Source organism: Eubalaena glacialis, chromosome 17, assembly GCF_028564815.1.
Source record: "Eubalaena glacialis isolate mEubGla1 chromosome 17, mEubGla1.1.hap2.+ XY, whole genome shotgun sequence".
Classification (NCBI taxonomy): domain Eukaryota; kingdom Metazoa; phylum Chordata; class Mammalia; order Artiodactyla; family Balaenidae; genus Eubalaena; species Eubalaena glacialis.
In genome coordinates, this window is record NC_083732.1 from 52,892,612 (window position 1) to 52,907,287 (window position 14,676).

General features: G+C 46.3%; 1 protein-coding gene across 1 annotated transcript in view; it reads right to left on the minus strand.

Moving 5' to 3' along the window:
• Positions 1-14,676, minus strand: part of SNX31 (sorting nexin 31) — a 66,273-nt gene that overhangs the window by 25,272 nt on the left and 26,325 nt on the right. Inside the window, exons 5-8 of the mRNA XM_061171992.1 lie at positions 11,850-11,960; positions 7,444-7,534; positions 6,385-6,472; positions 3,068-3,137 (exon numbers count right to left, since the gene is read on the minus strand). Of these exons, the coding sequence (XP_061027975.1) occupies positions 3,068-3,137; positions 6,385-6,472; positions 7,444-7,534; positions 11,850-11,960 (360 nt within the window). The remainder of the gene's footprint in view (positions 1-3,067; positions 3,138-6,384; positions 6,473-7,443; positions 7,535-11,849; positions 11,961-14,676) is intronic.

Sequence of the window (14,676 nt, forward strand, 5' to 3'; positions counted from 1 at the left end):
ATGAAGCCATCTTTCCCCCAGCTATAAGAGGAGGAGATACCATCGATATCTCTCTGGTTTACAACTCCTTAATGAAGACAGGTAAATATTGTATTATGATGCTAGCAGTTCCTAACTCTCACTACTCTGTATCCCTGGAAACCATGCCACAGAAACAATATTAGAATTAGGTGATGCATTCTCAATGAAGGATGTGCTGGCAAATAAACCAGACACTAATAATGTATCATAACAGCAAGAATACAGTGGCGCAGAGCCTCAGTAAACATTTAAAATGGTAAATTATGTTCCAGCTCATGTAACAGGGGTGTAAGTACACTGAACATGGTTATACGTGGATCAAAGTGGGATATGAAACGAGCTCAAAACTATATCTTAGCCATAAAAAATACCATAGTGAACATTAACTATTTAATAAGTGATATTTTGATTTGCCTTCTTAGAATTTAGAAGAGTTACGTGGAAATCATTTACTAGATGGTCTTGGTCTCTTAAAAAATCACCTAAGGAGAAATGTGTATTAAGGTTGTGAGTCCTTCTGTCACATTCTGGCTGCTGGGGTCTGCTGTGTCTGTTCAGTCATACACCCAGGTTCTCTGCCCTGTGCTGAAAAAGCCAAGGTCCTTGTGTGGAGCTGGTGGTCTAGTGGGGGAGATATATACACAAATGATGCTCTATTTTGTCAAACTGACGATTCCGTTGATTTTACAATATGATGGTCTTGTGTGACACTGAGAAAAAACATTGCCAATTGAATTATAACACAGTGCCATGTGGCAGTCCTGTGCAGTGCATGAACTGCTCATGCCAGTCTCTCCCGGCTGGTAATTGCTTTCATTTCTTCTGAGACATGTGGCAATTTCTCTCACCTTCAGCAGCACTGCTCAGCCTGTGCTAGGCAGTCCTTTTGCTTAATCTTAGTATAAAATGGAGCAGTTTCCTCTCTCTGGGAACATAAAGCACCTGGTTGTTGCTTTGCGAGAAAATGTGAAACATGGAACTGTGGTCATTTCTTCAAAGATGAACATTTGCTTTTCCAGTATAAAAGGGAACCCTGCCACCCACTCTTTTCCTCTCTGTGTAAGCAATAACTCCCATCCCATGCAGAATCATACTTTATGAAGTAAGTTTAAATGACAATTAGACTCAACACATATGTCAACAACACACCTAATCCAACTAAAGGGAAAACAGTATGAACAGCTATGTATCAGTTAGCTATTGCTGCATAACAAACCACTCCAAAATGAAGACTTGCTTAAAATAATCCAATTAAAGCAATGTAATTGCTTAAAACAAAACCAGAAGTCATCTAAGGAAGTGTGTGCTTTTCCTCTTCTATGCTCTTTCGTAAACCAAAGCATCAAAATCCACCCTTTCACTTTTTTGCTACAACCAAAGTACTGCAGGAGGTTCTATCAGTGTTTCCTTGTCCCCTTGCAAAGCTCATTAAAAGTAATGTCTGACCTGACACTTCTCCCCTCTCTTCAATTCTACCTCCTTAGTTTATGAAAAGCCACAGAGTATAGCAGCTTAGAACCACACTGCATAAAAGCCACCTGCAAATGTGTTAAATCCCTTTTCTAAATCCTCCACATCTAAGCCTACTCAATCCTTTGTCAGCAAACGTTATTTTTTCTTTTTCTTAAAAATGCAGATGGTACCAACTGCCTGACAGAATTATTATGAAGCTTAAATGAAACAATGCATTTAAAACAGTTAGTACTATGAGGGGCCCCCCAGGAGGCTTAATGCTAAGGTCATGCTGGGAATAGTTCTAGTTTCTGGAGATACAGCAGTGGACAAAACAAATTCCCAATTTCATGGAGAAATCATTCTAGTAGGGATAGAGACAGTAAACAAAAATGTTATATATAGTGAAATGGTGGAAATGCTAAGGAGAAGATAAAGCAAGTACGTCAGGATGTGGGGTTCAGTCTGAGGGAATAGAAAACCGTGGGAGGGTTTGAACAGGCCAGGAATTCGACCCACCATTCTGCTTCTTGAGAACAAACTGAGGGATAACCTCATGGAACACCTTAAAAGAAGTTTCCAAACCTCCCTCCCAGAACTGTCAAGCCAGGCCTGGGAAAGGATCAGGCCGCTGAAGATGCTGCCTCATGAGGGTGAAGAGTGGCGGGGAGCTGGGGAAGCAGGCGGGAGCTGAGATGGGGGTAACCAGTGGGGCATCACAGAGGCAGCCTCTGCTGACCACGGCTGAGCAGAGTCTTCACCACATTAAGTTGGGAAAGGAATGGAGGCCAAACTCTAAATTTACTTTTCTGGAGACTGAGGGGCAGGGGTAAGGCAGGACCGACTACATAATTTGCAGGGCCTAGTACGAAATGAAAATGCAGGGTCCCTTGTTAAAAAATTAAGAATTTCAAGATGTGACAGCAGAGTATTCAACAAGCCTGGGGCCGTCTGAGCATGGGGGGCAGGGGGCAGTGCAGCGCCACAGGCCACTTGCCCATGAGGCTGGCCCCAGGGGCGGGTACGCTACTTGTTGGTTTAGGGAAAAAGAAGATTATGCTAAAGTGAGATGTGGGTACCATGCGTGACTTTAAATTAGCAGGGATATCCTTCCGGGCTCATGTAAATTAGCCTAGGTGATGGAGCGTCAGCTGCCAATTCGGAGAGATTGTTAGAATGGAGTAGAATTCTTTTCCCTCTAAACTCTACTTCTTTAAAAATATTTATCTATTTATCTATTTATATTCTATTTATTTAGTTACTGTGGTTAAAATATACATAACATTTATCATTCTAACCATCTATAGGTATACAATTCAGCAGCACTAAAAACACTGACAATGTTGTGTAACCATCACCACTCTCTATACCTAAAACTTTTTCATCATCCCTAGCAAAAATTCTATACCCATTAAACAATAACTCCTCCCCTCCTCCCAGCCCCGTGTAACCTCTATTCTACTTTCTGTTTATATGAATTCACCTCTTCTAGGTATGGAGGTAGAATTCTGAACTGCCACACGTGTTCTGTAATGGTTTCAAACTCAAAAGGCCTATAGTATCTGGTGTTCTGATAGCTCTTGGTTCGCCTCACCTGCATGTAGATCAAATCTACAGCTGCTCTGCAGTCCATCAGCCTGGAGTCGAGGGACGGGTCCAGGTACCTGCGTGATTCAGGAGCGTTCAGTTAACTCATGACACGGCTAATGGGCACACCTGGGAGTGCATGCTCTCCGAAGTGGTGGTCCTCGACGCCTTGAACCAAGGCCCCCTCTTCTAGCAAAGCCACAACCCTCTGCTTGCCTAGTCTTCACCTGTACTTCCACCTCTTCTGTTTCCTATTGTCTTTATATTGTAAGCTTACCTGGTGGGCTCTGAGAATAGAAATGCAAAACAAACAAACAAAAAGCTTGAAGGGAATGGTGCACATCACCGTTCACAGCCAGCCCCCCTCTTGGCCACCAAGTCTTCACGCCCTCTCCCCACCCGCAATTCCTGGCATAACGATCTGCCCTGTACTCACATCTATATCACTGCCCGGTACCCAGGCCATGTCATCTCTTGCCTGAGCTGCTCCGGTGACCTCCTCACCAGACTTTCTGCCTTGGTTGTGTTCCCTCAGTCCCACACTCCACATTCTAACTGGAGTGGTCTTTCCCAAGTAACTTTTCAGACTCTCATAGTCCCAGGAGTTAGAGCATTTATCCTGTTTGCTCCCAAGACCCCAATGTCATTTCCAGTTCCATCTCTGACCTCTCTCCCCTCCCCCACACTCTACATTCCAACCCTGTTTTCTCTTCTCTCCCTCCACCCCGAAGACCACTCGCCTCATCAGCCTCCGTCCCGGCCTTATCCGTCTCTCCCACAAGCTTCATCCTCATGTCCCCTCCTCTGGTCTCTACTCCCCGAGTCTGTGTTAGCAACCCACCCACCCCCTGTGCTTCCTCAGCACCCTGAGTTTATCCTGACTGCTGCTCTGATCAAGCTGATCTTGACACCAGATGTGAAGACCCCTTAGATCAGGGCTGGGTCCTATTCAGACTTGACCCTCTGGACAAAGGGACTTGCAAATAGCAGGGCCTCATGTCTGTCTAACAGCTCTAGAATCGCCAGGATGAAGTGAAGTCGCAAGTACTGTGTGAGCCCAGTAGCAGGCTAAGAACCGACAGAGACCATCAGGAGAGGGTGCACCAGGGCTGGTCTATCACCAGTCTGAAGGCACAGGTGAGCAGAATCGGGGCACTCAGCAGTGGAGGGGGAGGAGACAGTGGGATCGGCATAGACCAGGAAAAGGATGAAAATGTTGCTTGAAGATCAGCTTCATTCTAGGGGCTGCGGAGGAGAAGCTGAAGTATTCCTCCCTGTATTCCACTTAGCTATTTCACCCCTTCTCCCCAGGTGCCCTGTGTGGCAGAGAATAGCAACTGTTGCACCAGAGTTGGAGAACTCCCAGACCCACCCCAGACTGGGGCCCTGCGAGGCCAGGGTAGGCACCCTCTGGTCTGGAAGGAACTATACCATCTTTGGAGAGATGCACCAGGGAATTCAGAGACAGAGAAAAATCCCTAAAACTTGACTAGGTCTCACTGCGAGGCCTCACCTGCTGGGAATCCCACAGCTAGTGTTAGTCAAGCGAGCCTCCCTGCTCCAACCCAATAAGACCTCACTCTGGACAGAGGGCCAGGCACCTGCGGGATCCTTTCTCCAGGCTCTCCCCTCCCAGTGACCTCATCCTCAGCTCTAACAGCTGAAGTGGGACCTCCTTTCCTCCCAGTCCCCAGGAGCAAAGGCAATCTGCCCAGATCTGAGATACAGGCTGGTGACGGGGTAGACATTTTGTCTTGCACTTATGATCCAGAAGTTATCTATTTAATGAAGACATAGGCAAAGCCCAATTTCCAATTCAAGCTTCGAGGTGAGGGACAGAATCCTCATCTCTTCTTTGATCTCAGGTTCTCGGGAGAGTCCATGGACAAAACAGTCTAAGCCCCAGGGATTTGGGGGGTAGGGGTGGTTACTATTATCATCATTATTATCATCAATATAACAATAATAAACATGACCAAAATTTATTGAGCATATAGGATTTCTCCATTTAACTCTCACTATAATCCTATGAGATAGACCCTATTATTATTATTTCCCATTTTACAGATAAAGAAACTGAGGCTTAGAGAGCTTGAAGAACTTGACTAAAGTTCAGCTAAACCCTGCGATTCACATACTCAGATCCCAGGAACAACTATGCTTAGCCACCTGTTATTATGGGCAGCTTCCAGAAGAATAACTACTCTCTAAACTCTCAGACAGAACTGCATCCTTTTCCCCTTCTCAGGGCTCCATGCCACAGGTTTTGACCGTTTCTCAGAATACTTTTGAATAGCAGTATATGAACTTCTAGCCCTGCTGGGAATCTTCTTCCAAAATTCAAAGCCACAGCCTGGAGCTCTAGCAAGGCATCACAAGGTCAAGATATCTACTATTCCTCGATGTCAAAATGCCTTTCTTTGAAAACTTCTGTGTTCAGATTACAGATTAACTGGGCTGGGCCAGAGTGAGCCAAAGAAGCAATCCAATACAGCCACAGTAATAAACATTGTGAATTACAGATTAATTCCCCCATTCCCCCATTGTTATTTTGTTTGTTCTTCAGAGGACCCCTTGTTTCTGGGAGAAATAGAAGTATTTTCTGCAAAAATACTGCAGATTTTTTTCCTAGATTGTGTCATATCAGCCTAGGAAAATATGTCTGGCTCTAGTAAATAAGCATGTATTGTTGGAATCCTTTAGGAATATAAGCCAAATACGTAGAGTTCAAATTCACTGTGGGGGAATTCCCTGGGGGTCCAGTGGTTAGACTCTACACTTTCACCACTGAGGCGGGGGGTGGGTTCAATCCTTGGTCGGGGAACTAGGATCCCGCAAGCTGTGCAGCATGGAAAAAAACAAAAATCACTGCGAATCGGCTGAGTCCACTCTTTGCCTTCAGGGAATACCACAGTTCAACAGATAAATCAGACTTGCTTGTAATCATCAACAAAGTCCTTCAATTAAATACAGTCAGTCATCTATTCCAAAGCGAACACACGACCTATAACTCCTCACCACTATCTGCTTCAATCCCCAATCCCCCCACCCCCAGCCTTACCTTCATGGCTGCCGTCCTCATGATAATATCCCTCAAGTTTTAAACTTGAGCCAGTGAAAGTCATCCTCAACGTCCTATTCTTTAGGACAAATGTTCTGGTTCATTCCCTCCTTTCTCTCCTTTGCTTTCCTGGACCTTCCCCAAGCTCCTGAGCTCCCTGGAGCTGTCAGACTGTGAGCTGGATGTGGGAGATTCTGACAAGCTCTGACCCGCAAAGCTAAGATACCCTGAGATACCTTCTGTCACAATAAATGCTTACTCACCACTTCCTGAGTCCAACCTGGAAGTTTTCCACTTCAGAACTGCAAAGGCTAACATAAGGGAGTTCAAAGTCCACCAATTTTTTAATGACTAGAGAAAGGGAAAAGAGTCTTATTGGTTGAAACAGCACAGATAGTTTTCATACAGTGCAGTGCTTTAAAATGATAAAATAGAGCATTACGATTGGAAGAATAATAATACTGTCTTGCATTTATATGTAATTTTTAACTTTCTGAAGTTCATTTAAAAAATAAGTAGCATGTGATCCTCATAAAAGACCAATGGCTTAAGTAGGGGACATTTTCACTGTGATACAGATGAAGAAACTGGGGTCCAGAGAGGTCCAGTGCCTTCACTAGCACACCACAGCTCCTGGTGGCCAAGCTAACTTCCACCTCCAAATCACCTCCCCACAGCTTCTGAGGACATATGTAAACTACTCGGAGACAACTGATACCATCTCACAACAAAAAAAGTTGTAACATCTAGAAATGCACTGTAGAGAAAAGCAAAAGCTATATGAAACAATGTCATTGGTCACTATCTCACTGCATGTATATTTTTTAAAGAACCTAAGAACTTATTTACATCATCCACATTTCATAGCAAATATTCCTTAACGAGGAGATATTCCTTAACAAGGTCTGATGGGATCGGCTGATGCCCGGAGTCCAGCACTGCATCCACAAGGGGGTTGTGGCGTGGCTGGAGACCAGCCCCCAGTGTGCAGGGATAAAGGTGCACCGGACAGCAGCGCTGGGGCTCAGGAGGCACAAGAGGAAGTGTGGTTACTAGAGAGAACTGATGTCTTGCTCCTGACCACGCTGCCTCTCTGGAGCTGCTCACCCCCAGCTCACCTTGAACAAAGGCACAGCCCCCCCATCCCCAAATGTCCGGTTCAGGGGCCGAGAGTCGTAGTAGAGACCACGCACGAGGGCGTTCCCCTGGGGGGTGACTGGCCCCTCAGCTGCAACCTCGCATCTCCTGGCTGAGTGCCTGCCCACACCTGCCCACCCCTGCCCACCCCGTCTCAGGCTGCCTGCATTTCCTTCTCTCCTTACCAGACAGCTTGCCCTCTTTGTAAGACCGAATGAGAAATAGTCCAAAGTATCCCAGCAGCTCCTGACACAGTCCAATTTTGCGTGATACCACCTTTAACCAAAGATGAGAAAGAGGAGGGAAAAGTTAGGAGTGTCCGCCTGTAAATATATCAATAAAAAGAGCTTTAAGGGGCCAATGGATATTAAGAGAAATCTTTCCCGAATCTAAAAATGGTATATACTCATTTTAGAAAATTTAGACATTTAAAAAAATTACAGTGAAAAAAATAAAAATCAGTCCCCTCAACAATGGACATGAACTGGCCCCCAGCTGAGACTGGTTTGTCCCATCTGGGATGAGGACTTGTCTCCCAGATCGGTTTGGCCTCTATTGTCCACTGGAGGGCAGTAGCCATTCTCCAGGATCATCAGCCCTTCTGTAATACCTGCCCCTGGGGCCCACACTCCAATTTACCTTCCCTGGGGGCTGGATTACCAGATATTGGGAAAAGGGATGTTCCCCACCATTGGCTGGCATATAAAAGTATATAGGCTAATGTCCGCCTATGACACACCAGGCCTGCTTCTCTCTGATGTCTGCTGGGATGCTCAAGTCTAATTTATGTGGCTTTTGCTCAGTGAAACCTCAGATCCCGGGCACAGGCTGCCCTCATTTCATATTCCTCTTTGACCTTTACCTCAAAGAGCTTTCATTTCAACACCAGTGATTTCGTTTTTACCAACTGGTCATGAGACTGTAACCTCGAAACATTTCACATCCATTCACCCTCCCTTAGTAGGAACATTCATGCTTCCACAGGCTCTTTCCCTCTCCACTCGGCCAGCCCACCCCCTCTTTAAGGCTGGGTTCCTGGGTGATTTCTTTGCATGCCTCGTCTGAATTCACTAGATCACCTCTGCAACCCTCTGCACGAGGGTCCACCTGTATGGCTCTGTGTGTGAGCTGACCCTTTGACCATGGCTCCAAGTTTTCAAGGTGGCAGTTGTACCAGGCTCAAAGGGGTACTTTCTTGTCCGAGGTCTGTAAATTACCTTGGGAGACGGTCTGATTAGGTGGATGGTATGAGTAGGTGTTCTCAGAATAGCTCTGAAAATAAAGAAGAGCCTGGGAACTTTTCACAACTTCTACTCAATGTTTATCCCCATTCTCCTTCTTTCTACCTTACTCTCTTCCCCGTGCCCTTGCAAAACAAAAACAAAAACAAAACAAAGCAAAACCCTGAACCAAAACACAGGGCACCTCTGTGTGTGGGGCTGAGTGTGCACCAGTGGTAACAGATTGCAAAGTCATCTTCTCCTAGAGTAAATATGAACCCATGCCCACTCAAATTAGATTTCTCTCTTCTCTGACTCATTCAGTGAAAACAGCAAGCTTACATGCCAAGGAAGATAGAGGAGTGGGAACGGAGACACCTTCTATAATTTGTAAAGACATAAATACAGACACCTTTCGAGGGGGAGAAAGCAGAACAAAAAGAGACACGATAGTATTTCCTTCTTAGCAAATGTTAATGATGCTTCAAAACACAAACACCACCAATAAAACTACATTAGCACAAATGCATAGAAAGCAAAAAAGAGATTTTAGTTTGTTGCTGGTGCTTAAAGAGCCCATCAGGATGGCTGGAGAAGCAAAGTGAGCGTGGTGACAAGTATGCTTGAGAAGATACGGACAATAATTTTTAATTACAAAATGTACGTTACATTTTTATGTCAGCTAGAGAATTTCCCAGCCACTGGAAGAGAACCCACATCTGTGCCTGGCCAAGTGCTCGCTTTACCTTATACAGAAACTCCTTTACTTCAGTTTACCTCCAGTGCTAATGATGTCCATGCTATGGATTTGAACTTCTCGCGAGCCAATGTGATGGAAGAGGGGAAGTACATTTTTCTGAGGTTAATGTACCTCATTCAAGTTCTGCTATCAGTTACAAGGGGAACTGGACAAAACAAGTGGCACTGTGGAACCCTAGACTTACTGCCCTACTCAATACTCTTTCAGCACTCCCTCTAACATCAATACTAATAGTGATAAAGAACCATATTCAGCACTGCTGACGGATCGTGAGCTATTGCTATAATTACTTAGACATCATTTCAAAAAATTAAATAACTTACCCAAACTCACATGTGGCAGCTCTGTAATTTGAATCTGGGTCTTGACCTAACCCCAGCAGATAAGAGACCCCATACTCCCACCAGCAGCCAACTTCAGCTACAGTTATGTCTAGTTTGGCCAGCGAGCCCAGTGTGTATAAAACATGTCAATAATGGTGTCCTTGGGCAGGGCAGCTGCTCTCCGGTTCTCTGTAGGCCCAACCATTTCCAAATGAGCTTATATCCTACAGCTGCACCCCTGACTTACCTGCCTGGTCCCAGAGTACCTGAGTTTGTCGTCCCTACCCTCACTATTTCTGTCTTCTCCTCTTTCTATTATGTGTCTGTCTCCCACTTTGTAAGTCCTGGGAGGGCAATTTAGGGAACTGTGTTTTGTGTTTTGGGGTCTCTTGGTATAAATCCACTCAAGTGTTAAGCATCAAGGGCCCTTGATAATTTCTAGAAAGATCATTCTAGAAATCAGTACAGATTAGCAAGATTGGAAGCAGGGAGATTAGTTTGGGAGCTGCTAGGGGCATGGGGATGAAGGGGAGGAAATGGGGAGGGGGATGAATAGGAGAGAGACTTGGGATGTAGTGTCAGTAGGATTTGGGGGGTGAAGGAGGAGGACCCAGGGTAACTTCTCAACGGATGGCCTCAGCAACCAGGTCACAATCCAGGAGCCAAGAAAAGGGTGTATGTAGTGACTTTAGTAGGAAGAAAGGTGCAAAATAATCATTCTCGAGCAGAGCAAGATCTAGAGAAGGAGTATTTCCTAATCTGGGGACTCAGCCAGGAGGGCATAGGTGGGCTCAAATCTCCAGGCTGGGAGGGGGAGCCATGATGCAGGAGGAAGGTCCCACAGTCTCACGTAGAGGCAGGCTCAAGAGCTGGGAGCCCAGCAGGGAGCACTTCCGGTCATCGGCTCAGAAGGTGGCAGACACCAGGACCCCAGCACAAGAAATTTCCTTCCTTGGAAAGGTCCTAGAGACTTTCCGACTTCCTCCTGTTTATAACTTCTTATTCTCCCTTGAATGTTTCTCTGGAGGATTAGAATTTGTGAAAGAATTTCGATCTAAATGGAACCGGAGGATATAAGATGGAAAGCCCCACAGGTGTGCCTCAGGAAGACAAGACTTAAGGACTGAGAGGCTGATTTCCCGTAAATGCCTAATTCACAGAAAACAGATAATATTGGAATTTTCTTAAATGATAGGGAGTTAGTCCGGGGTTGCCTCATATCAGCCTTGGGAAATTTTGCTCATGGTTTCCAGAGACCCAAACAAGATAATGACCCAGGTCAGGTTGGTCTCACAAAATAAGTGGAATTGAGCTTTGTTTGTGTGACAGGACTGGTTTTGTCTGCTGGGGGAATTTTCAAATCTGGTCTCCGTTTGTTTTGATTTTAGTAGACTCTAACTGAACTCTCCCCTCTTTACATTCCCGGCCCATAAATAAAGCCTCCCCCAAACCCTCAGCGGACACGCTGGCAGCCTTTCCAGCTTTCATGTCCCCAGCTGCAATTCCTCTGCTATTCCTGAATACACTCATCTTCTTGACAATTTTGAGCTACCTCATTTTACCTTTTTATTTAAGTTGACAAACTAAAACCCTCCAAAGGCAAGGGACCTGGGAGCTGGCCCTAGAGCAGTGTGTGGGTGTGAGAAGACAGAGTCCTCTCTGAAGCCCAGCTCGAGGAAGGAAGGGCCTCAGGGACAGAGCCGGTAATGGCTGCATCTGCAGAAGGAAGGATGCTTTCTGGGTCTCGTCCTCTGAGTCCTCAGAGAACCGACCAGAACTCAGTTCTGGCCCTGTGGACCCAGAATTAGAAGTGCTGGGCATTGGTTTCTGGGGTTTTCCCCTGCGAGGGAGGAGGGACCACTCTTTCTGGCTTTGACAACCCCACTGTCACTCTCGGCCAGAAGCTGTCACCAGCCCACCTGGGTAGTCTCATCTGGGCTCCACCCTCCTTCCTGCTCCCAAGTAGGGACATCCCATAATAAAGCACTTGGCATATTTGCAGGGCACATCCCTGGCTGAGTTCCAGAGAACCAACAGCAGCCTTCGCAAGGACCTGGAAAGTTGGTGCCCACAGAGGGGGGAAAAAAAACCAAAGAGACCCAGGGGATTGGCTGTAGCTGAGATTCCTCCATCAGTCTGTCAGAAAAAGCCAGCATCTCTACAGATAAGTCATCCAGAGTAAAATGATAGGCAGGAAGCTTCTGGAAGGTAACCGTATCCTAGTCCCTGCCTTCAAACAGAATGATTCCTAAATTCAGTTCTGGGGCTGGAATTTGGATAGAATTTACCTCTAGGACTCTTTCGGCAGTATCTGATGTTAAAATTTCGACTTTAATGCTCCTTCCATCAGGCAGAAATATATCCAGAGACGCTTTCTTGGTAGTGATGCTAAATGTGTCCTATAAGCAAAAGGAAACACAATAAGCTTTGGCGCCCTTCCGTGGGCCACATCGATGCAGGAGACAGTCATCTTCTTCTCTGTGGGCCCTTGGGGCATACAGTGTCCAAAGAAAATGAAAGCCAAGTGCAGAGATTTGGGGGACTGGTTTTGGGCGTGGGGTGGGGGTGAGGAGAGGGTGGAGAGGAGCCCAGGCAAAGCAATGACATGCAGCTTGAATAATCTCCAAATAAACAAGGCATCTGTCTTAGGAAAAAAGCTTTTGAGAAAATCATCCACGTGACTCTTGGTCATCCCAGATTTTAACTCTCATATTGAATATTGCCAGGCATCCCTAAAAGTTCGTAATATGCGATAATTTATGGTTCTGCTGCAGCAAAACTCTGAAGCCGCAAACTCTGAGGCTTGTGTGGGGATCAGGTCTCTATCTGGTGAATGGGCACCCAGCTAAGGGGCCAACACCCCAGCTCAGCACAGCCCTGCCTGCACTTTTGCATTCTGGCCTTCTGTGAGGGGATGCGTGTGTGCCAGAGGGGACTGCGAATCCGGGCACCTGTGAATCTCTCGGGTGGAACATTCTAGTACGTCAGAGACATGCTAGAGACAGGGGAAGCCCGTCCGAGTTCAGGAAAGCGCGAGGCTGAGGTTGGCACTCAGTTACCGTAGGGAGAGTGACCCTGGCGGGGAGGCAGGGCCAGTGGCTGCCCACACGGGCCTCCAGGGCAGCTGCATCTGGGGGGGGGGCTGTTCTCAGTGCCTCTGAAGGGGACCCTGTCAGTCCACAGAGCTGCTTGTCTCTGGGAGGCTGATCCCGGTCACAGCGTTCTCATCTCAGGTTCCACGATGGACTAAACCCTGACGCAGCCACTGCATGCAATGCGTTCACTTCTCTCCTAGGCATTTAGAATGGCACTAGTGATGTGTCATCCTTGGGAGAAATGAGAAAAGAGCCATTCAAATCATTTGCTGTGTTCTGAGCCTGCTATATAAGCCAGAATATTAGTAATTAGCAACACAGTGTGTGGGGATGGGGGCGGGGGGTATGGGGGGGAGAGGCAGTATCTCTTTGTAGTGACCAGAAAATTTACATCCAGGTCACCTTCCTGGTATCGGTTTCGGGGAGGGAAGATCCTGATGACTGATCAGAAGATTATTGGGGGATCACGGGGTTGGGGCTCAGGTCAGCTGACCAGGTGAGACCCCTTTCCCCTCAACAGGCAGCACCTCGCCCTCCTTAGTCCTCCTGACCACCCCCTGCCATTCATAGACACAGCGGATTAGGCACCAGGCTTTGTAGGGAACCGGGAAATCCAACAACCCAATCGCACTGCCCAGGTACCTCAAAAGGTCCATCATGTTAGTGACAGGCTTATTTTTTCCTAATTTTGTTATCCAAGGGCAAGCTTTGACTTTATATCTTAACCACGCCTGCCCTGAACCCACTTACTTACAATCACTAAATGTCTATGATTCTGAACCTAAGTACTTTAGAAGAGGAATGCTGCTGTTCCCCGGATTCAAAGGGTTCGTCCACAAAAGCAGCAGTTTGTGAATGTGTTATATCTACATATACAGGCAACTTGTAGAGATAGCATCTCATTTATGAGTAAATATAATATCTATGTATTTATTACATACAAATATATTGTTAGATCACGATAACTTGTAATTGTGCTCTGTGCTAACTGCTTCACATATATTGATAGTAGCACATGTAATTCTCATAACAACTCCATGAGGGATATACACTTATTAAGCCCCCTTTTTCAGATGAAGTACAAGTTTACAAAGGTTAAGTAACTCCTCCAGGACATACTGCTAGTTGGTGGCAGAGGCAGGATTCAAGGCCAGCTCCTCATGACTCTACAGCCTGGGCTCAACTAGGTTGGACTTATCTCCTGGCTGGTCCAGGAAGGCTGGTCCAGCATTGCCTTGGAGAGAATGTTTGTGTCCCTCCTCCCTCATTCATATGTTGAAGCCCTAACCTCCAATGTGATGGTATTTGCAGATGGGGCCTTTGGGAAGTGATTAGGGTTAAGTGTCCCTCATGATGGGATTAGTTTCCTTGTAGGAAGAGACACCACAGACCTTGCTCTCTCTGCACACACGCACAAAGAAGAAATTTATTTCACACAGTTTTAGGAATTTCTGTTCTTTAAGATTCCCAGTTATGGCAGCCCGAGCAGACTAATGTATCATAACAATCATAGTGTTCCTTCCACTCTCAAAAGTGTCCGAGTTTGGATAAGTTACATGGCTGCCATGACCAGCATGAGGGACCATGTTATGCTGCCCCCTCCACGTACAATAAGTGTCTGTCTGCCTGAGTGAATCTGCCACTTATTGAACACTGTGTTGGTCACTTTTCAAACAGTCCTGTGGCTTCTCCCTCTCAGTACTAGCCTCCAAATCAGCAGATGCTAAACCAACCACCTGCCAGGTTTTCCCTTCAAGCATCCAGTGCTGGGACAACCCACCTCCTGGGATCCCGTGAAAATCACTCCAAGCCCTCCCAGAGCATGTCAGGGGCACTGGTTTCCCACCTCCATAGCACAGGTCCTGAGCTCCCCCTACACAACCTCAGCCATACTTTCTTCACTTCTACCTTCCTGGGGGAATTCTGGCAGATTTCCCCTCTTCCCCTGCAGTTATGATAACTGATAACAGTAGGGCTCCCAAGACTCCATATCTAGCAGAGTAGTCAAGGGTCAGGGGTT